Source organism: Haematobia irritans, chromosome 3 (genome assembly GCF_050003625.1).
Source record: "Haematobia irritans isolate KBUSLIRL chromosome 3, ASM5000362v1, whole genome shotgun sequence".
Lineage (NCBI taxonomy): Eukaryota > Metazoa > Arthropoda > Insecta > Diptera > Muscidae > Haematobia > Haematobia irritans.
In genome coordinates, this window is record NC_134399.1 from 3194224 (window position 1) to 3217823 (window position 23600).

General features: G+C 35.8%; 2 protein-coding genes across 3 annotated transcripts in view; both read right to left on the minus strand.

The window, feature by feature from the left end:
- The window catches only part of LOC142229677 (uncharacterized), a 116174-nt gene that overhangs the window by 28373 nt on the left and 64201 nt on the right, over positions 1-23600 (minus strand). The window lies entirely within an intron of this gene.
- On the minus strand, positions 10916-11580 carry LOC142229169 (uncharacterized). Its single transcript, XM_075299706.1, has 2 exons — positions 11295-11580; positions 10916-11226 (listed from the first exon to the last, which is right to left on the minus strand). Exons 1-2 carry the CDS (start codon positions 11349-11351, stop codon positions 11038-11040), a joined length of 246 nt encoding a protein of 81 aa, XP_075155821.1. The 5' UTR covers positions 11352-11580; the 3' UTR covers positions 10916-11037.

The window sequence follows — 23600 nt, forward strand, 5'->3', positions numbered from 1 at the left end:
AACTGCAGGGAATTTTTTCTATACAAATTTTATTTGTATAGAAAATTTTTGCAAAATTTTATTTCTATAGAAAAAATTTTGCAATTTTTTTTTCTGTAGAATTTTTTTGCAAATTTTTATTTATATAGAAAATTTTGTCGAAATTTTATTTTATTTAAAATTCAGTTTCTTGACAATAATCTTCCAGTGAAATTTTTGTTGAAATTTAGTAAAAAGTACCTTTCCGCTCAAAAAATACCTTTTTGTACTTTCTTAAAAATTGTATTTTCCATCCCTGAGTAACTGGAAAAGTGACCAAAATTTTTAAAAGAATATGCACGTTTGGAAATATCTCTTTATTGCACTCTCCAAGTGCTTCCATCGCTGAATTAGGCAGGTTCTTTTCGCAGGTCTTGCGCCATTTAATTTACACATGTGTGTTTGGCTGTTTCGTTGTTGTTGCTATGGCCAAACAAAGCGAGTCATGTTCACAAAAAGAACAACAAACACACATAAAAAGCAGAAAGACATTTTCCAAAAATGAAATTTGTGGTGCGAGAACAAAAACAATTTGTTTTTTTCGACCGTCGTTTGACGGACTTTTCAACTAGTATTCTATGAATTGTGCAAGTTTTATAGGTAAGCGTTTTTCAAATTAAAACCTCCAGCTTTTCTTCAACATCTTCGATAAGATTTTTCTATGCAGCTAAAAATATTTATATATATTTATATAAAAACATTCATTCATTTCGAGGGGGGGTTTGATCAACTCTAACAAAAGAAAAATGTTTTCGGTACACGTTTTCCAAACGTTTTTTTTTCTTTGCGTGTAGTTGTTTATGGTATACGGTACCGATCTGATTCTTTTGGGTGTCTTGTACAATGATAACTCCTAGGCGCATTCTTCTGTAATTTTTTTCCTTTAGTCATTGCAAAGCATACTTATTCCATTTCAAATGCCTCAGGATAAATCCATATTGTTTTTTTTTCCTTGGCTAAAATAATTTTAAATAATTTATATGGTAAGACCCATTCAACCACCCAAAACAAAACTTGTACCACCAAAAGCGGTTCAGTTGATAAATCCTTTTAAGCATTTATTGCATTTCGAAGTTAAAACTTTTTCATCTAGAGTCCCTCAAAATAGCAAGGAGAAAAAACAACGTGAAAAGTTTAAAAACATTTGAACACTTTTTTCTTTGCCTAAGCGAACTACTACACAAATAAAAAACTTTTCTTTTAAACAATATTTGAATTTTTTCTCTGTTTCTATAAGAGGTCTTGACGAAGAAAAACAAAAAACAGCTAAGATCTTAGCCCAACTTCTATAACCTACTCAACCCTTAAAAGAAACAACATTTTCCACTGGTCAACATAATCATGCCAACCCCACAACTCGATTGCCTTAGCAAAAAAAAAAAGACCAAACAGGACCACAATATGTTGGATTTGGGCGGTTTGCTAAACCTCCTAAGTTTTTTTCTGTGTCTTGCCATCTATCTTTCCCTCTTCGAGAAAGAGAGATATTCACCCAATAAGGAATGATATAATGAACATTGTTGAGGTTCTTTTGGCCAACCATTACATTGCACCACCATTTGGCTTGTCTTCTTCCATCACTTCGTCATTCTTTTCCCTTCTTGCAAGTGTTCACTGCCGTACGAGTATCCTTTCTTGAGTACTTCGAGTGTTGTGCCACACTGTGGCAAGTGGCAATACATCTTGGAATTGTAAGTAGCAGAGTGACCACCAAATGTTTTCTCATCATAGTCATCGTTCCAAACTCTCCATCATCATATGGTTGGTTGGGCATTTTTTTCTTTTTGTTTTTAGGTCTCTAAGCTTGGGAAAGAACTGAGTTACATTTCCCTCACTTTTCGAAGGTTTTCGTTTTTTATGCTAAACTTTTTTCCTCGTTTTTTCGCACTTTGAGGACTATATTTGTGTTGTTTTTTGGTACTTGTTAAACAACTTACAACAAATGGTGCGAGGATTGGTTTACAAAGTTCGGATAAGGGTTAAAATTCGTGCTTATTCCCAAGTATTCATAGATTACTTCTGATTTATCTTTTGGACTCTTAAGGTAACTTTATCCTAAATCGTATAAATTAGCCACACAGCGTTCCTTTGCATGTACAGAGGGCGTGCCTACCGTAGCACCAGAGTGGCTCTAGACTTTCAGACCAACATTTCCGTCTAGGAAACCTTCTGACCTAGAACTCTACCACTAAGGCCTCCACCAATGAGGCCTGTGAGCCTACAGCTTCACCACTATGATCTTCAGGCCTACAGTTCAATCACTCAGACTTTCGGATCCACATCTCTCACACAGATTCATCAAGAAATATAGTTCGTCCACTGAGACTTTCCGACCTCCAGTTCAACCACTGAGACGTTTAGTTCCTCTGCTGAGACCTTCGGGCCTACAGTTTCACTATTAGGAGCCTCGCACCTACAACTCATTCATTCGGTCCTACCCAGATACTTCCAGGAATACAGCTCTTCCACTGAGACCTTCGGACCTCCAGTACAACCACCAAGACGCTTAGGCCTACTGTTCCCCGACAGTGTGACTACTGAGACCTTCGGACCCAAAGCCCCACCACTGAAGCCCTTCAATGCGGACTTCAGTTGCACTATTAGGACCTTCCGGCCTATACATGCAGAATCGAAGTTCTCCCACAGAATCGAAGTTCTCCCACAGAGAACTTTGGATCTTCAGTTCAACCACTGAGACGTTTAGGCCTACAGTTCCTCCAATGAGACCTCCGGGTTGCAGTTTCCCTGATACCACCACTGAAGTCTTTAGATCTACGACGGAGACCATTGCACTTTCAGTTACCCCAATGAGGACTTTGGTGGCCTATAATTGCACTATTTGGACCTTCGCCTTTGAAGCTCCGCTATAGTTACATCCAGAAATACAGTTTGCCCACTGAGACCTTCGGACCTCCAGTATAACCTATGAAACGCTTAGGCCTTCTGTTCCACGACAGTGTGACTACTGAGATCTTCGGGCCCACCACTGAATCCTTTGGACCTACCACGTAGACAATCGGATCTTCAATTCCACCAATGCAGACTTCAGGCCTACATTTGTACTATTAGGACTTTCGGGAGTCCCCCACAGATACATCCAGAAATACAATTCGCCAACTGACGCCTTTGGACCTTCTTACCGGAGCCTACAGTTCCCCCACAGTACAATTACTGAGATCTTCGGGCCAATGAGACTTTTTGGCCTATAGCACTACAGGCCTGGGCTCCACAGTTCAACTTTCGGACCCACAGTTCGCACATATCTCATCCACAGAGACCTTTCCACATCCTGTTCAACCACTGAAACGTTTAGTCCTACTGAACTATTATTGACAGTTCGACTGTTGAGACTTTCGGGTCCAAAGTTTAAAGCAATGAAATCAGCGGGCCTTAAGTCATAAGTTCCTCTTAAGTTCCTCCACCGAAAACTTCGCGCATTCACAGATGCCTTCAACAAAATATTTTCACCACACTGAAACCTTCTTCCCTACTATTCAACTGCTGTTCTCGTACTGAGACCTTCAAAGATCCTGAAAGTGTAGGCCTACATTTCTAGTTCTGAAGCCTTTGTGCCTGTCGTCTCCTCTACTGAGACCTTCGGGCCTACACTCCCACTACTATTCAACTACTTTTCTAGAACGGGAACCTTCAAAGACCGTGAAACGTTTAGGATTAAAGTTCCAATACTGAAACCTTTTGACCTGCTGTCTCCCCTACTGAGACCTTCAAGCCTACAGTTCCACCACTTAAACTTACGGGTTTACAGTTCCACCACTGCATCCTTCGGACCTATTGTCCATTTCTAAGGCCATCGCGCTTACAGTTGTACCTCACAATAAATAACGAAAACGTTTTCAAGTTCCCTAAGTCGAAAACTACCACAGCTATTACCGAATCCGTAGCTAATTCCTTACACGAATCCGTAGCTAATTCCAAACCCGAATGTACCACCGACACCGAAGCTACGGCCAGTCAACTTATACTATTCATTCGAGAAGCAGCACACGAAGTCCTACGAAAACCAACCCACAACTTCCTGATCACTCGCACCTCTTGGAATAAACTAGATTTCGGAGGATTCTTTACTTCCCAATATCAGCTTCCATCAGATCCAACCATATTAGAGTTATCATTTATAAGTTATCATATAAAAATATTAATAAATCACCCTTATTGGTAACTCATCAACAAAAATAGTTATCATTTGGTGGGACATAACCTAAGGTGACTGAATTCAGTATCTTGACTGATAAGCTTCTTCTTCCCTAGAACTTTTTCTAAGCTCATAGTTCTTATTTTAGTTTTATTGGTTTAATTATGGCTATGACATTAAGCTCTTCCCATTGTGTAAGAGTTGTCCACTTTGTTAATATTTATTATTACTTGAAATGTTTCGAGCTCCTTGCAGAGAATATTGTCCTAAGGGTATACTCACACTGGACAAGTATCATAAAGAAATCACAAAAAAAAAATCTCAATCAGACCACATAAGAAAATATTTTTACCTCGTATGTTTTTCCTTTATTTACTTCGTGTGAATGACATGTTCTGAAAATATATTCAGTTAATTCGAAAATGTCCACAAACATTCTTTTCTCCCAAATATTGGTCCAGTGTGACCGTACCCTAATATACCAGTACATGTGAGGGAAATTGTCCCACCGTTGCTCATGGTCTTACAAGAAAATATCTGCATTCTGTTCTAGTCAAAGTTTCCCTCAGATTCGTAGAGACCTTATTCATAGCTAAGTACTTTGAAGAAAAGTTTCAGGTGTCTTTAGTGGTGTTCTAATTACTAAAAACAACAGCAATTGGAAGAAAAGAACAAAAAACACACCAAGCAAATGCCTAATGCTCTTCAAAAACTTTCAGTTATAGGTCTTAGTGACCAACCATCTTTTCCATGCTATTTGGGCTATCCTTTGGAATTGCTATGACAAAACCTAAACAAAATCTTTGACGGCATTCTTGGGGAGAATTTTAATGATCTTGAGTAAAATATTCCTAAAGCATACTTTAAGGCTGAGGTTTGTTCTTCGAAAATAGTTGGTGATTAAAATACTTGCTGGCTATTTTTTATAGACTAAACTTAAGCCTTCAACAATTTCAAATTATTATCTGGTTAGGAATGTGTTTGGTGAACAATACCTTTGCCAGAACAATGCCTGCTTCTACCATCACATGTGGAAGATAAATGTTTGGCTTGTTTCAAACATCGACTTCAGCTCTCTAAGATTATCCCTCTAGAAGTTGAGGTTTATTTCAAAAGAAATTTATAACTCCACAAAGTATGCTCGACAAGCAACCTTAAACTGACCATCTATAAATATTCCTAAATTTTAGCTAAGAGGTTTTTCCTCAAAGTTAGCTGCTTGGTTAGTTCTTGGGTGTTTGCTCGTTTTTCGCTCGCCAGGCCAAACAAAAGTCAAAGTTCTTAGAGGATCTCTTTAACATGTTTCGGTTTTATTATCAGCCATTAGTTTCTTGCCTGTGGAATTTCTTTAGAGTTCTCGTTGTAGTTTTTTTGCATCTTTGGTCAAAGCATTTGCCAGCCATTTGACCAGGATGGCTTTGTTTGTTGGAGTTTACGATATTTTTATTAGTCTGCGTAGGTAATTGTAGTAAATTTCAAGTAGAATATCTACTTTCCACGGTAGTGTCTGGCAAGATCTTCAATGTTTGCTTGTAATATCTACCCAATCCAATTGGCCATTGGACAAATTAGCCTCAGTGCATTGCATCCATCAAGAGTTTACTTAAGTAAATATCAACTGTAGTTTTACTGCAATACGGTTGGGTAATAAACCCCATAGTACGCACCCTCACCCAGGGCTGAAGTAAGGCAGTTTGGTCGCGAAGAGGTTGGGGATACTCATAAAAGGGAGTATGGATGGTTTACGAGTTTTAAATGGTTTTCCTTGGAAACGTGCAGATGACCTTTTGCAGCCCATAATTTCCTTTAATGCTAATGCATCGCTAATAATTCCCTCATGACTTAGGACCCAGAACTTGACTCTCAACTAATGCCATATTAACATTAGTTCTTAAATAATTAACGCCTCTATTAATTTTTTTGTTCTTTCATGTTCATCCTTATTATTTTACCAAAAAAAAAACAGCTTTCCTTTTGCATTTGCTATTTTTGAGGTAAAAATTGCCTGCGGAAAACGTGACAATGACAATGATAAAATTTCCTTGTTTTACGATTTTTTTAGAAAATAGACCCTTATAAGTTCTAGCCTTTTATGTTGCGGCCTAGTCCACCCATTCCCCTATTACAACCTGTCTTTGTCATTTTCTGCGAAATTTAAGCCTTTTTAGTTTTTGGCATTGCTACCGCTCTTTTATTCATTGTCCTATTTTTTTGTTCCTAACTGATTGTTGTCGTAAATGTTATTATTGTATGTTTTTAGAACTCATATACATTTGTGAAAATAAAATTCTAATTAATATTTATACAACATACCCAATGGCATTATCTCTTTTAAGGAGCAACAGGGTGTTCTCCCAGAAGGGTGATTAGTTTTGTAGGAGCTCTCGAGAAAACCATATAAATATTGAATATTTGTATTGTGAATGCATTTTAATTTCACCATACTTAAGGCTATGGAAATTCAGCTTCTCCTGTGTTTGGCTCTCGGAATGTTTAAGAAATCAATTATGGGCATCGGATTATAAGGTAATTTTCGCTATATCTTTTTATTCCTCATTCCCTCTCTCTTAAAGTACTCTAGTCAATGAAAACGGGCTAAATCATATTTCTAACGATAAGGAATAAACCCCACGATTGAGTACGTCTGGAGCCAGGATATACCCACTGCCGATGGAAATAAAGCCTGTTAGGTCGTCCGTCACAGTTTCAAGAGCATACGTTTTGTCGCAACCATGTTATTTTCTCCGAAATGATATATCTGAACTGGGCAAGCATGTTATATTTGCCAAGAAAACAATATTTTTGCGACAAAAATTGTGCGTGAAAAACATGTTCGGAGTGATCATATTCCATCACACAAAACAAATATTTTTTTTCTTCAATCACGAAATTAATTTATCCAATTAATTTTTAATTGAAATGTCTTCAATCACATAAATTATAGTATCAATTAAAAATTAATTGATACTATTAATTTTGTGATTGTTTTTTTATTTCAATTAAAAAACTTATTGTATAAATTAAATTATTAATTAAATATTTTTTAAAACTTAATTCAAATTTTAATTGGAAAAATGTTCGTGAATTTTTTTTCTATGTTCTCTGGGTAAACAATACCAAAGTGTTGATCATATCAAAGCAGCGTCTCGCCGGGCATAGGTGAAAAAACCGTAGATGCACTTGCGTTCAACATGTGATGACCCCTTAAAGGCCATAATTCAGACCAAAGGCAGCGAACAAATCTAAACTGATTCTAACATTTAATATTATTTTCGTATTTTTTGCTTTTGAACAGTAAAAGAAAGAAATGAAAAAATTTAAGGCTTTACTATGTTGCATTACATATCAGTCGCCCTACACTGAAAGAGTTTTCTTTTCTGAGGAACAAATTTTTAGACAAACGAAGTTTTCTTTTGACAGTAGGAAATTTTCTTTACAATAAAATAAAAACTTATAGAGACAATCTCTTGTCTCTTGTAAATTCAGGTTTATGTGTTCTTAAAGAAAATACTTTATGAGAAAAGGGAATTTTGTTTTTCTGAATTTTCGTTCCAGAGGACTGTATCTTTTCTATGGGTGTATATACGGTATTAAAAATTTCAATCAAATCTAGAAAAAGATCTGATGAAAAGTTTGGAATCATTGTCTGATCTCCTCTGATGAAGGGCACAATAAAATACTTCTGAAACATCGTTAAGACTGAAACAATACAATTTCATAATAATTTATTATTGTGAAATATTTGCCACTTTTACTAACAAAAATATATCACCTTTGTGCGTCCACTTTTTCGCTTACCTCCATCTCATTACGATAGTTTTCAGATCCTGACTAAGACAACTGTCAAAAATTCCATGTCTATGTAGAGCATTCATATCCTGGTTACAAAAACAAAACGATGAGTACAAAGAGAATATAACGAAAGCTGACAACTTACGGGTATATTGTATGTCCTTTCTGATTGTCCACTTTTTTAACAAATTATTTTTTGTAAATCTTTCGATGTCATTGTTTTGGATAATTTCCATATGCAGTTCAAAAGGAATGGAAATGGGGTCCGACTGACATCCAACACCGTAGAATCCTCATCAACAGTACCAGAAACAGGCTGGCTGGCAGGCAGTAGCATTAGAATTTCTCTGACATGGGATGTAGGTAGAGTAAGTAGTGGGTAGGTGTGGTTAAGAGTAAAAACAAAAAAATCTTAATATGATGAAAGCACCAAAGCAAAGCCCCCGGGGTAAATGTTTATCCTGTTTCTTGGTACTACCAGTCATAGTGGTATTTAGTTTGTTATAAAAATAGTAGGTAATGGGTCTGGGGATAGAGTTTCCATCGTTGAACATTTCTAAATTACATTTACCTTTAATGAGATTTTAAAATAATAATCATAATGGCAAATGTAACTACAAATCTAACAAATGTGACCGACCGACTGCCTTTTTCCATAACTCCTCACTAATTTTCTTACCTTTGATGTTTTCTCTTCCACCGTCCCCCTTGATGTTTGGTTTTTTCTATTGTTGTAGGCTAGAATATGTCATAAACTTTTTAACATATGGCAAACTTTTTAACATATGAAAGCACAGTACTAGTTTTAAGTATGAAAAGCCTGGAGAAGGAGGCTTCAAATTTATAAGAAAATCATATTTACTAAGTCCATATTTTCTCAGAGTTCAGAGAATCAATCAGGCTCGAAGATTATAATATCCAAAAGTCTTCCTGGATCTAAAGGTCTTTGAGCTAATGATTTGACTGCTTTGAAATAAAGAAATTTCTTAGGGAGCTATTCAGTTTTGAATGAATGATTCCACTGACATATTATTACAAATATGGTATTAAATTATTACTGAAAAATATAGACTTAATATGAAAGATTATGTAACCTAAATTTTAGGACACGCAATTTACAAATATTGAGGAAGAATTTCTCAAAAAAAAATAATGAAATTTTAATTTAAAGAAGTTTTAAACGTTTGTTCCATTTTTATCATTAATTATACGCTGCGCCACACTGTGGAACAGGGTATTATAAGTTAGTGCATATGTTTGCAACGCCCAGAAGGAGACGAGATAGACACATGGTGTTTTTGGCAAAAATGCTCAGGGTGGGCTCCTGAGTCGATATAGCCATGTCCGTCTGTACGTGAACACATTTTTGTAATCAAAGTCTAGGTCGCAGTTTTTGTCCAATCGACTTCAAATTTGGCACAAGTATGTGTTTTGGCTCGGAATAGAACCCTATTGATTTTGGAAGAAATCGGTTCAGATTTAGATATAGCTCCCATATATAGCTTTCGCCCGATTTACACTCATATGACCACAGAGGCCAATTTTTTGCTCCGATTTAGTTGAAATTTTGCACAGGGAGTAGAATTGGCATTGTAGCTATGCGTGCCAAATTTTATTGAAATCGGTTCAGATTTAGATATAGCTCCCATATATAGCTTTCGCCCGATTTATACTCATATGACCACAGAGGCCAATTTTTTGCTCCGATTTAGTTGAAATTTTGCACAGGGAGTAGAATTAGCATTGTAGTTATGCGTGCCAAATTTGGTTGAAATCGGTTCAGATTTAGATATAGTTCCCATATATATGTTTTTCTGATTTTGACAAAAATGGTCAAAATACCAACATTTTCCTTATAAAATCGCCACTGCTTAGTCGAAAAGTTGTAAAAATTACTCTAATTTTCCTAAACTTCTAATACATATATATCGAGCGATAAATCATAAATAAGCTTTTGCGAAGTTTCCTTAAAATTGCTTCAGATTTAAATGTTTCCCATATTTTTTTACTAACATTGTGTTCCACCCTAGTGCATTAGCCGACTTAAATTTTGAGTCTATAGATTTTGTAGAAGTCTATCAAATTCTGTCCAGATCGAGCGATATTTAAATGTATGTATTTGGGACAAACATTTATATATAGCCCCCAACACATTTGACGGATGTGATATGGTATCGAAAATTTAGATCTATAAAGTGGTGCAGGGTATAATATAGTCGGCCCCGACCGACTTTAGACTTTCCTTACTTGCTTTTTTTTGGTGGGTGGGGGGTGGGGGGGGGGGGTTTTCCATCAAAGTCGTACGTCTTTGATTTGAAGAAAAGTAAAGAAAAAAAATTTTGATTAAAAAAAGTTTTGTTGAAATGTTAAAAAACTGAGATGTTTAAGATTTTGATTACACCTAAAATAACTTCAAATATAGGCTAGAACATATTTTGAGGATACAAAATCTTCAAAAATTTCTTGGTTTAAATATTATTAATGAAACCTTTTTTTTAAATATTGGAAGTTTTATTGAAGCTCGGAATAAATACCAAAATCCTTAAGTGAATGTCAAAATCTTTGGATCCAAGTAAACTTTTTTAGTGTCGCTATGAATATTTCATCGTCCGGCTAAATCGAATTTCCATAGACTTCAGTATAAATCTGAGGAGGGGGAGATGACTCAATTTGTGTCTTACGCAGAAAAAAGCTCATGCTATTATTTGTTTTTTTTTTTTTATTTATTTAGTTAAATTTATTTTTTTTTTTTCCCAAGTTTGTATCAAAAATTTTATGAGTGGGTATAATTTTCATAGACCTCGCAAATAAGTTTAAAGCACAAGAAATTTTCGTTCATATTCCTCGTTTTAGCAATATCCAAAATTTTCACGAAGTACTTAATTTTTCCCACCAAACAGTTCACTTTTTTGTGTGTATATGCTAACTTCTAATGGAAATAACATACGACAATTAATGTTATCGTTTAAGGATTTTATTAGGAGCTCCTATATTATTTATCGGTATAATTTACATTTATTTATTTTTTCATATAACACAACAAACATTTTGAGGGATATTACTATGTAATCTTTTTATTTCTTAATATCAGTTAACTCATAATCTGGTAGTTTTTCCCATAAATCCTTTAAATCATTATCGCTAACAGTGGGATTTCTATGCATAAGCATGTCATGGGTAATTTGTGGTGATACAAGAACATCTTCAGCTTCTTCACCGGATGCGGAAGTATCTTCCGAGTCAGCGATAAATTCTTGAGCCCTCTACAAAATTCAAGGAATTTTATTTTATTTTCCATTTTTTTTCTTTGTAAGTATCATTTTCAACTCACATTAAAACTTAACATAATTAAACAAAATAAAACAATAATTTTTAAAAAACGTAACATGATTAATGTTTTTTTGGTTATAGTTTTATATACAAATTTTTCAATCGAAACCCGCGAAAAGTTTAATATTTGCTGTTTATTTGCTTTTGTATGACATTATAAAGATGATAAGCGTCGCACTTCAAAAACACGTCTAAATCGTTGAGCATTTCAATTGATTTAACTCACTGGGCCCGCTATGGTTCTGGGGATTGAGCAAATGACGTTGATTTAAGCCAACGTCTGTGCAAACCCCATCCGCATAGCAAATATTAGTCATAAAAATAAATTGTTTTTATACCCACCACCATAGAGTGGTGACGGGGGTATATTAAGTTTGTCATTCCGTTTGTAACGCATCGAAATATCGATTTCCGACTATATAAAGTATATATATTCTTGATCAGGGAGAAATTCTAAGACGATATAACGATGTCCGTCTGTCTGTCTGTCTGTCTGTCTGTCTGTCTGTCTGTTGTAATCACGCTACAGTCTTCAATAATGAAGCAATCGCGCTGAAATTTTGCACAAACTCGTCTTTTGTCTGCAGACAGGTCAAGTTCGAAGATGGGCTATATCGGTCCAGGTTTTGATATAGTCCCCATATAAACTGACCTCCCGATTTGGGGTCTTGGGCTTATAGAAATCGTAGTTTTTATCCAATTTGCCTGAAATTAGAAATGTAGAGGTATTTTATGACCATAAAGGGGTGTGCCAAAAATGGTGAGTATCGGTCCATGTTTTGGTATAGCCCCCATATAGACCGATCTCCCGATTTTACTTCTTGGGCTTATAGAAACCGCAGTTTTTATTCAATTTACCTGAAATTGGAAATCTAGAACTATTGTAGGACCACAAATACGTATGCCAAAAATTGTGAGTATCGGTCCATGTTTTGGTATGGTCCCCATATAAAAGGACCTCCCGATTTGGGGTCTTGGGCTTATATAAACCGTAGTTTTTATTCAATTTGTCTGAAATTGGAAATCTAGTGGTATTTTAGGATCATAAAGAGGTGTGCCGAAAATGGTAAATATCGGTCCATATTTGGTATAGCCCCCATATAGACCGATTTCCCGATTTTAATTCTTGGGCTTCTAGAATCCGAAGTTTTTATCCTATTTGCCTGAAATTGGAAATCTAGTGGTATTTTAGGACCATAAAGAGGTGTGCCGAAAATGGTGAGTATCGGTCCATATTTTGGTATAGCCCCCATATAGACCGATCTCCCGATTTTACTTCTTGGGCTTATAGAAACCGCAGTTTTTATTCAATTTACCTGAAATTGGAAATCTAGAGGTATTGTAGGACCACAAATACGTGTGCCAAAAATTGTGAGTATCGGTCCATGTTTTGGTGTGGTCCCCATATAAAACGACCTCCCGATTTGGGGTCTTGGGCTTATAGAATCCGTAGTTTAAATACAATTTGTGTGAAATTGGAAATTTATAGGTATTTGAGGACCATAAAGGGGTGTGCCAAAAATGGTGAGTATCGGTCCATGTTTTGGTATAGCCCCCATATAGACCGATATTCCGATTTTACTTCTTGGGTTTCTAGAATCCGTAGTTTTTATGCGATTTGCCTGAAATTGTAAATATTATTTTAGGCTCCCAAAAACGTGTATCGGATTAAGTTTTTATCGGTCCTTTTGGTAATGCCTCCATATAGACCGACTTCATTTCTTGAGGGTATAGAAGGCGCACTGATCATGAAAATTGCTTGAAACTCAATGTAAAATTTTCAGATTTCAGATACTTCTCGGGTGAAAATCTACAGATTTAAGATTTCAAAGCAAGACGTTATTTTATAATTTTCTTGCACACTTACAAGAGATGTTAATGATTCCTCTAAAACTCAAACAAAAATGGTTCTTATAAATCCAGAATCTGATATAGTCCTCATAGGTGAAATCTTTAAATTTATCTTCGGGAAGTGTCCTCAAGTCCTCAATCCCTCCTGAAATTTCAAAGGAAACCCTAATATTTGGTTCATGGTGGTGGGTATTTAAGATTCGGCCCGGCCGAACTTAGTGCTGTATATACTTGTTTTACTTGATTTTGTTTTGGTATTGTTGTAGGTTTTTTTACTATAGTTTCTTTTGTTTGTTTTTGTAATTTCCAACAATTCATTTGCACAAAATAATTCAGGCCTGTTTGTACGGTAGTATGTTAAGCTTGTATCGAAAAACGTATGAGAGACTACAATCGAAAAAGAAATTTGCAATTTATTATTTCTTAGTCCCACAAACCGAAATATTCACAGAAAATCTACAACCTAAATTTTTCCAATTAAACTCTTAATTCAATTTAAAAAATATTCTATTAAAAATATAATTTATTTAACAAATATATTAATTTAAAAAAAACTGCATCAATTAATGTTTTCATTGATGTTTCTGATTGATGATTATCATTTGATTCAAGATATTTCTATTAAAAATTCCTGACAATTTCTAACTAGAGAGGCGCTATAGACCCCGTATCTATATACAGTGAAAATCGTAACTATGTTTTCAAATCGTGGAGAGGGGCTAACATTTTTTTTAAAGCCCTCCCCCAGCCTTATGCTTGTGATTGAAGACAACAAAAAATGCTCTGTGTTTAAGATGTTTGATATCGGTCCATTTTTGTACTCTAAACCAATCTATTGTTAAGTTATTTAAATTCGATCTGCCTGAAAATCTGTTGTCTATTGGTCAACGTTAAGAATACCTCTGCTGAATCGTTCTACCATTAACAGTCGTCCATCCATCTGCTCTCCTGTTTGATGTTCATGACAAGGATCTTCATGAAATATGATACAGGAGAGTTGGTAGACCAATAAAATGAAATAAAAATATTATTCCCCATTCTCAGAACCCATCATAAGTCTTCCACTTAAGTTTTTGGCTTAACCCCATTTTCAGTTAAACCATGTCGGAAAACTTCGTACCTCAATGAATGAATGAATAGTTGTACTCATAGTAAATTGTTAACGGTGAAGAATAATAGCGTGCTGACTTAGCTAAAACGTGAACACTTTTTTTGTTTAATTTTTTTTTGTGGTAGTACCCATCACTGCCATCGAAATCAGAACCTAAGCTCAATCTGTTTGAGGCGATTCTCGTGTACCATGTTAACCAACAACCACCGAATGTCATTAATTAAAACAAATTATTCACTACTATAAAAAAATTATTAATGTTTTTAATTTTGCTTATTATTGTTTATGAATTATTATACACTATGATACAAGAAGAAAAAAAAACAAACAAAATAGTTAATATGCGGAATTTTTAAGTTTAGGCCATATGCAATGACTGATTTACAATTTCATTTGGATATGTTGAGGTTTTTTCCTTCGATTTGATTTGTAAGTATGATTCGTAAATAAACCATTTTTGTTGTTACCTTCAAATGATGAATTTGCAATTCAAGCACGTTTTTTTGGTAGGCTATTATTTTTGTTATTTTGTATCGGTATTTGTGGCCTTTTATTCTATTTAGATGAGTTGGGGAATAATGGTTGCCATGCAAAAAAAAAAATATATTTAATAAAAAAATGACTACAAGGTAAACTGGGAAGTAGAGTGTAGATTTCATTCTATTTAATTAGTTATTAATTTTTGACACATATTTAAATTTTTTATAGAAAAGTGGGTTAATTGGTCATAATTATTAGTGTAATTAAATCCCAATTGATTTTGAAATTGGGTTGGTAATTAGAATTAATTTTTAAGTGCAGTATACTACATGAAATATGCAACAAATGGAAACTTCCGGATAGTTTAGCCTGATTTTGATAAATTTAAACTACCTGAGTGTCCCGAGTCAAAACTAAATAGATAGACGATTGGACGCAACCATAGACATATGAAATGTAGCGTGTAAAACTAATATTTCTTTTAGGGACAGCACACATAGATAGAAATTATTTCACTTTGAAATCCATATTTGTGATATAAAAAATTGAAACTCATCTCACTTCTCCAGCGAAATTCCAATGACAGGACACAGCTTACATTTGAAGTCTTCAATGTGTTTGACTTCCATTACTTTTAGCCCATAAAGTATTCCACCTTTCGTTCGTTATTCCAAGTCAACAGAAAACATATGACCACTCATGAATATGACTTAGTTCGTAAATGACCAGCAACACGTTCCCATACCTCTAATCGGGAGTACCTTCTGGATACTCCTTCCTCACGTCTATGCTTAATTTCCCGCCACAGCCTATCGATATGCTAAATTTGAAATATGGCTACCAGAACATGGAGGCCTGAATCAACACAAGGCCAACAGGATGACACCATCAAACTGGTGGAGCTGTAAAATTTACGACTTGTTCAATGTTTGCCAAAGGTGCTATTATTCGTGTTACCTTCCATGTATTCCATGTGGTGGACACATTGGTGTTGGATTTGGTATTTTGCTGATGTTTGATTTCACATATCACACGAACATCAATAACATGCAAAGCATTTCAAAATCTAACCAGGCAGGCAGTGATGACTTCTGCTGGAGACCCAACCACCCCAGTCGAAAGAGACCACCACCGCGCTTCCGGGGAGCGTAGGATAGTCCTCATGTGTGTGCCTTGTTTTGTCCTTTGGATATGCCTGGATATAAGCTGCACACAAAATTTCATTCTCAACCTGTTTTGAGGACGATTCGATTCCTGTGAGTAGTGGTTCCATTACTCTGCCTTGGCCGTTGTTGCTGTTGTTTGTCATCGTTTGACGGTGTCACCATCACCGTTTGTTTTACTGGCATCCGCAGACTCATCATCGGAAATGAATCATTTGCTTCGTTTGTTGGCATCCGTTTGGCGGATATTTCCGCTTTAGTCGTTATTTTTGGCCATGTTCTGTGTGAGCCAGTGTTATTCCAATAGACCAACATAATGTGCTGTTCACACATTTAGATGGCTAAAAGGTAAACCATCAAATACAGTGGCAACATATTTGACCCTCTAAACAAGGCATAGTGGTTTGAAGTAGGAACAATTTGTTTGAAAAAGTGGTGATTTTGGTTTTCAATACACACCCAAAGAAGGAATATGATCACCACAAAAATGTTTCAGCAGAATAATGTTGCAGTTTCTGGCGAGCATGGGACATTTTTGTCGTAAAAATATTGTTTTCTCTCAAACCACAAAATAACATGGATGCGACGATCATGTTAATTGCTGACTGTGAAAAGGCAACATTTTTGAGGGGTTCCTATTTCTTCTCTAGGTGTAGAGTCCTTTTAATGTTACTCTCTCATGGTGAACATGACTCATTTTTGTTGCAAAACTATTTTTTTAATACCATTTCAAGGAAAATAACAAGCTTGCAACAATCATGTTAAATTTTTCCCGTAAAAAAGTATCATTATGCTCTTAAAACTTATTTGTGGTGATCCTATTCCTTCTCTAGGTGAATAGTACTTTTGCCTAGATACTCTTGTGCCAGTTCTGCTAAATAGGTCTCTATGTCGTCGAGGAGCTTTTCTTTCAATGTTTATTTTGCTCAAAGAATGGTTTATATATATTTGCAAATAAATCGCACGGGCCATAAGTAGCCCAAGTGTCTGGTCTTATAATCGTTACCGATTACATTTCCTTCCGTTTTTTTTTTTCTTTAATTCAGCTTCAAAACGGCCCATTAATTTGGCTTAGTAAAGCCGGTTTATGATATTTTTACCCGTCCAAAATCTATGTACATTACAACAAAATGTGTCCCTCATGGCCGATGGAACCGTCTCGCCTTAACGAAGAATGTACTACACCATGGTAAATCGATCTGACCATATCGTGGCATTAGGCGATGATGCAAAATATTTATAGAACAACCCTCGTATCTCTGCTCTGATTATTGCGTATTCTCATTTTATCATTGCGCTTAAACATCAAAAGATCTTCTCGGCAATCATATAACTCGATTATCATTTTGTTTCTCATAGTACATTTCTCTCCCTAAATTCACTCTCGCATCACACTGTCTCTTGTATGTTTCTCTTTTTATACAATACTGCCTAACAAACATTGATGATTAAAAATATATTCTCACACACACTCCGCTATACATTGTATATGGATCATCTCTATTCAGTCTCTCTATATTTTCGACATCTATGCCAACACCAATGTTGATGTTGTCTCCCCCTCCCTACCCCCTGATGTATTATTATTTTGTCCATTTGTTAATGTTTGCGTCCGTTTATGTTAGAAGGCGTGTTGTCGTTGTTCATGTTCATGTTTTTCTGTGGTATTTGACACCTGGTGACAACAGTTGCACAATAACACCAAATATCAGATGCCACCCACCAATTACCACAATTCATTCATCCATAAAACAACAACAAGAGCTAAACATTTTTGTGGTGCAACCAACATTACAAAATATAAAACGGATACTGGAATTACACCCGTGAATACCTTAGAAGGTTCTCAACTGCTATGTGATGTGTGGTATGTGATTATGAGAGATATTTGAAATGTCCAAAGAATGGTTGGACATGAACTAATGGTGATTGATTTGAAGTCATGTTAGGTCGTTGAGATTGAAATCAATGTGGACATGAAAGATTCTTTTAACCACAAGGCCAAATATTTCAAATTTTGAATGTTTTTTTTAAAGGAATGATGGACGCTATATCCTAAAAGAGGCAATGTTATAATGTGTGGTCAATAGGGGGTCATCCTATATTGGTAATAATGAAAGACTAGACCTAGATGAGGCATTCTCACAAGAGAATGTCATCACATATGCACGTAGAAAAAGAGTATTATCACCTCAAACATATCTCAAGAGCATAATGTTATTTTTTCACGGAGAGTATGATTTTTTTGTCTCAAAAATCTAGTTTTGTAGTCAAACATACACATAATTGTTGAAATCACATACATAATTTCCGAGAATGTAAGATGGTTGCGACAAACATGTGTATGTCAATAGTTCTTTGTTGAATATGTAAAATTGTTGTCGCTAAAATATTGTTTTCTCGTGACAACAAAATGGTTGTCACAAACATGTTACATTTTCTCCGTGAAAAATTAACATTATGCTATTGGATCATGTTTAGAGCGATCATATTGCTTCTCTGCGTGTTTCTTTTCGTCATTAAACCATACTTGCTTCGTTGTTATATCGAACCCAAAACGTTTTGGTACCATACTTGTTTCATGCATGATGTGTTACCAGATCATTTACGGCGGTTGCTATTTTTCCACAAATGTCGTTAGTTTGCGAATATACTTTTTTTGGATATGCACCCATCCATTGGATGAACCATTTAGTGTCTCCAATATTTTAATTAACCACTTGCCCTGCACTACTACTACTGTTTCTCTACCTTTTCTTATTGAATCGAGTATTACCGTGGGATACCCGTCAGCTTTGTCAAATATTATAATTTCTTTTCAATTTCATCAATTAAATTCAATTTTCTCATTAACTTCTGACACCGGAAATCTCTGTTAGTAAAACCCAAAACAATGTGATTTCTTTTTTGCCACCTTTTATTTCGAATTTTTCACCATCGTTCTTTTTTTGGGTCAATCAAAGTGGTAACCGAAAAATTGTTGTTGACATAACCAAAAGGCCAAAAGTGACACAAAAAACCAATTTAATCACATTTTAACCCCAATTTGATACACTCATTCACTCAACCCCACCATATTCGATTCTATTTCGATACCATGCTGGCAGTATCATCCTCATATGAATGGGCAGCTATGTCAATGTATGTTATCTGCAGTGTATGGATTTTAGTCCATTCTGGGGTCTATCTTGCATTCCTGCCAGTATTGCTGATGATAAAACATGTTTTAAAAAGAGAGCAAAATCAAATGGAAATAACCCAAACCAAATGCCAACCATATTGGTTACAGTTGCCACACCAAAACCAGGGATTTTGCCCATGGCAGAGCTATTGAAGAGCATCAACACTTGCCTGGAAAAAAATCCACTATGCAATGGATATTTTCTTTTGACATTTTTTTCGTGTCCTTTTCAAAGGATAGGGGATTTTTTTTCTGTTAAAGCATTCAAGTGCCAAAGCAATTGATTTACTGCACTTTGTTTGCCAAAAATTAATTGAGTTGATGACAAGTGCAATTGATTTATGCGGGACGCAAATGAGTGCGACTGATGGCCGAAATGTGTTTGGCAATACATACAAGGACTCGCAACAAAACTCGATGCCTGTCTGTCTGTCTATCTATATTTGGTTTGAAATGCAAAAAAATAAAACCAAATTCAATGAACAGAAAAAGGCCAAGATGAGCATTTAATGTAACCATCATCAAAAACAAACGGCTAATGGTTGGGGATGTGGATGTGGACAACATATCAGACAATAATATACATATAAGAATATCTGTAGCCTAGTATTCCATTGTATGGTTCTGGTCATTCATTCCATGCATTCTTAATATCATGGTCTACTGAAAAATATCAATTTTGTATGTGAAATTTTTAACACAACTCCGATGAAAGGACAATGTGCTAATGTCATTTCATTACATATTGAATAGTCAATGGTGAATGTAACTCATATCCTTTTCAAATATGGGTTTTCAAGCATTTCATTGCCTAGTCTATTAGAGAGTATGTTTTTGGTTGCATTGGCATGCAATTAAATTTATTACAGTGCAATAATTGCAATTTGTCCATTTTTATAGCATCAACCATAGGATGAAGTTTGCTATTTCGAATTGGTTTCCAATCATAGCAATTGTGTATATTCTGAATGATTTAAAGCCTTCTGAATAATAATAATACTCAACTTCCTTGACATTTTCCCCAAATGTTCCCCCTATCCCTTTCGTCAAGTAGGGCCAACCCCGGTATCAAGTGTCCTTTCAAATAACAGAATTTAGGTTAGGCTAGGTATAGTGCCAGCCCGATACTTTAGACTCATTTTGACTATTCAGTCCATTGTAACATCACAGTGGTGAACTTCTCTCTTATCACTGAGTGCTGCCCGATTCTATGGTTAGCTGCAGGGACCTCCTTTTTTTAGCCAAGTCCGAAAGACGTTTCACATTATGAAAAACTTTTCGGTATTTGGTCGAAAAACGGATTGAACCCATGACCCTTTGTATGCAAGGCGAGCATGGTAACCATTGAACCACGGTGGCTCCCTAAGAGAATTTGAATGTCATGAAAGCAGTTCTGTGACATTCCCTATCAAAATCCTGTAAGAGTTCTCGGGTCCCTATTGGAAGTCGTTTTATTCTCTCAGCAGTTCCCTAACTATGATCTCGTTCAAGTTTCGCCATAGTGATACTATCGTCCTTTCCTCTCATGAATACTCATCATAGCTTATAATGTATTCCATTTCCCCTTCATATTGGATATACCCTAACACCCAGATTAAGTGAATCTCATTGTGTACACTGTAGTAGAAGCGGTTACAATATTTCCATGTGACACTTCTTCTGCATGGGTTGCCAGCAGGCTTTCCAATATAGTTTTCGATGTATTTCACTTTGTCAGATAGCTAAATAAACTGGCCACGAAACTTGGTTCGCTACATTGGTCTATCTTAGATTTTCTGGTCGAAAAACCAATTTAAGATTTAGCCCAGTCAGGCCAGTATGCGTTACAATTTTTCCATGTCATACTTCTTTTGCATGGGTTGCCAGCTTTCCAAAATAGTTTTCGATGTATTTCACTTTGTAAACTGGCCACGGATCTTGGTGCGCTACATTGGTCTATCTTAGTTTTTCTGGTCGAAAGACCAGATTTAGTCCAGTCATATGGTTTCCCAAGTCTCGGCTGATTTTCTACAGAAAATATAAGGATCCCCTCCTTTCAGAAGTATTATAACATTGTATGCTTAGGAGACTTTTTCATATTCCTCACCATTGAGAATCCTCAAAAGGTGGTATACAAGAAGTCATTGACATGGGTTTCAGCAGAAAAGTTGCCAGGTTAAGTAAGTCTTTCCAGATTTAGGCATGAATACCAGACTTCATTGGCTAACAGGCTATTGGGATATATCCTGGCCTATGTATGCAGTGTAAACCATGACTGAATTATCAGTCCATTCACGGTTTACACTAGTATTTCATCTCATTTGTAGTAATACCAGGAAGATAATCAGTGAAGCTGACGTAGTTCAATATCTGACGTCAAGAGTAATTCGCATATCATTTAAATAAGAAAGATCGACACCTGTGCTCTCATGAGGGACACTTTCATATGAAAAATTTTTCGATTATTTTTTAATTTATTATTGTAACCCAGAGTATTTTATCCTTAGAACAAATTGAATCCCTAGCCTCCACAAAGAGATGGTAAACTTTTACCAATATTTCTTGTGTGATTTATAGGTTCCAGGACTTGACCATCATTTCACAAATGGCATAGACAGAACAAACGAATGACCATTTCTAAGATCAAACTAATCTTGTTGAACCCATCTGAACAAAGTACATAGTGTCTGTCCCATGTCCATCGAGCCTTGTGACTTCTTGACCAATTTTCCATGAGATGCTTGTTGGTTGGGTTTAGGAGGGTGTTAGTGGTTTTGAATTATGGCAGCATTGCTTTGTTTTGTTTCATTTCGTTTATAACGATTTGGCACAAGGATTTTCTTTTGTCACAAAGAAACTGGGATGTCTGGGTGGTTCCAAGTGTCAACTCAGTCGATCCACTGCTAGCTGCGTCTCCTAGTTTTCGTTCTTTCTTTCGCAACAAAAATGTGAGCCTATTTTATAAATGCACCAACCATTGCACTTGCATTGGTCCAAAGGCATGTCCTGTTTATTTTCAACGAAATCATCATCAACAACGGCGTCAACAATGGTCACTAAAGGAGCTTCAAAGGACCAAAAGGAGTTAACCGACCAATGGCTTTGTTGAAGCATTCATGGCATCTAGTGTTTTAGAACCTTCAAATTTGCTACACTAACTGAAGTTGAACAAATCCTTGTTGCATCTTGGTTGCTGTGTGCAATGTGATTTCATCTACAATTCATGGAACAATTTGTTCCTCGTAGACTTAGCATTTGGTGGGGGAGCGCCTCCTGCCGCAAGAACAGAGCAGACAAAATGGATTCACATCTACGTAAAAGAAAATGTTATGTGACATTAGTGAACCCCTTTTTGGTTTACGACACTTCTCTCGATGCATGTGTATATGTGTGGGCGTAGAAGTCGGACTTTGTTTTAGGAATGGTGGGGATCAAATAGGCTTTTTTGGAGTAGTAAAGAGTTGAAATACCAATGAGAAGAAGAAATACTAAGACCAAACAACCGAACGGGTTTAGTTAAAACAAATGGTATTGCTGGTTCGGTTGTTGTATTAGATGCAATTGTCCTTTGGTAATGAACAGTGGCCCATAGAATGGCATGTATTGCACATTTGGTAAAACAGTTACTGATATCCATAATGCTGTGTCGCGTATATTAATCTTATATTTTAAGAACAGTTAATGTGCCTCACTAACAATTTAAAAGTTTAATTAGTTATCGCTATATCAAGACTAAAACTACTATGGGCAAAAATGGTAAGACTTTTCTATTTAAATTTCGCGCGGAAATCCATTCGACTAATTTCACATCAAAGTATTCATTAATGTTTATTATCGGCTTGTCTTTCTAAAGTGGAAAAAGTGCATTCGGCGATTTTTTCATTGAGTGAAATTATTCAACAAAGAATTTCCATTAAATTCTCTGCCCGTAATAAAATTTCTTAAGTTTCTCGCTCAGCAATCTTTCTTCGGCGATAAAGGTTAAAGTGACAGCCCGATTAAGATTCAGGCTCACTTAGACTATTCAGTCCATTGTGATCTTCGGCGATAATTTTATGCTACGAGCAAGAGCTTTTGATTAGAATGAATTATTCAAAGAGCGTCGAGAACGAGTTAACGGCGATCACCTCTTCATTGTAGCCAAATTTTTCCCTGCGAGCATCCTTTTGAGGTCTGAGAACAAGAAAAAGACGCTGGGGCCAGATCTGGAGAATACTGTGTGTGGGGAAGCAATTCGAAGCCCAATTCATGAATTTTTGCCATCGTTCTTAATGACTTGATGAATGATATGACCAACACGTTCCTTTGATATCTTTAAGGCCTCTGCTATCTCGATAAACTTCATTTTACGGTCATACAAAATCATTTTGTAGATTTTTTTTCGTCGGTAACCACCTCTATCGGGCGTCGACTGCGTTCACCATCCTCCGTGCTTATTTCACCACGCTTGAATTTTGCATACCAATCAATTATTGTTGATTTCCCTGGGGCAGAAAACAGTATTTTATCAAAACACGAAATTCCTTTTTTTCCATTTTTTTC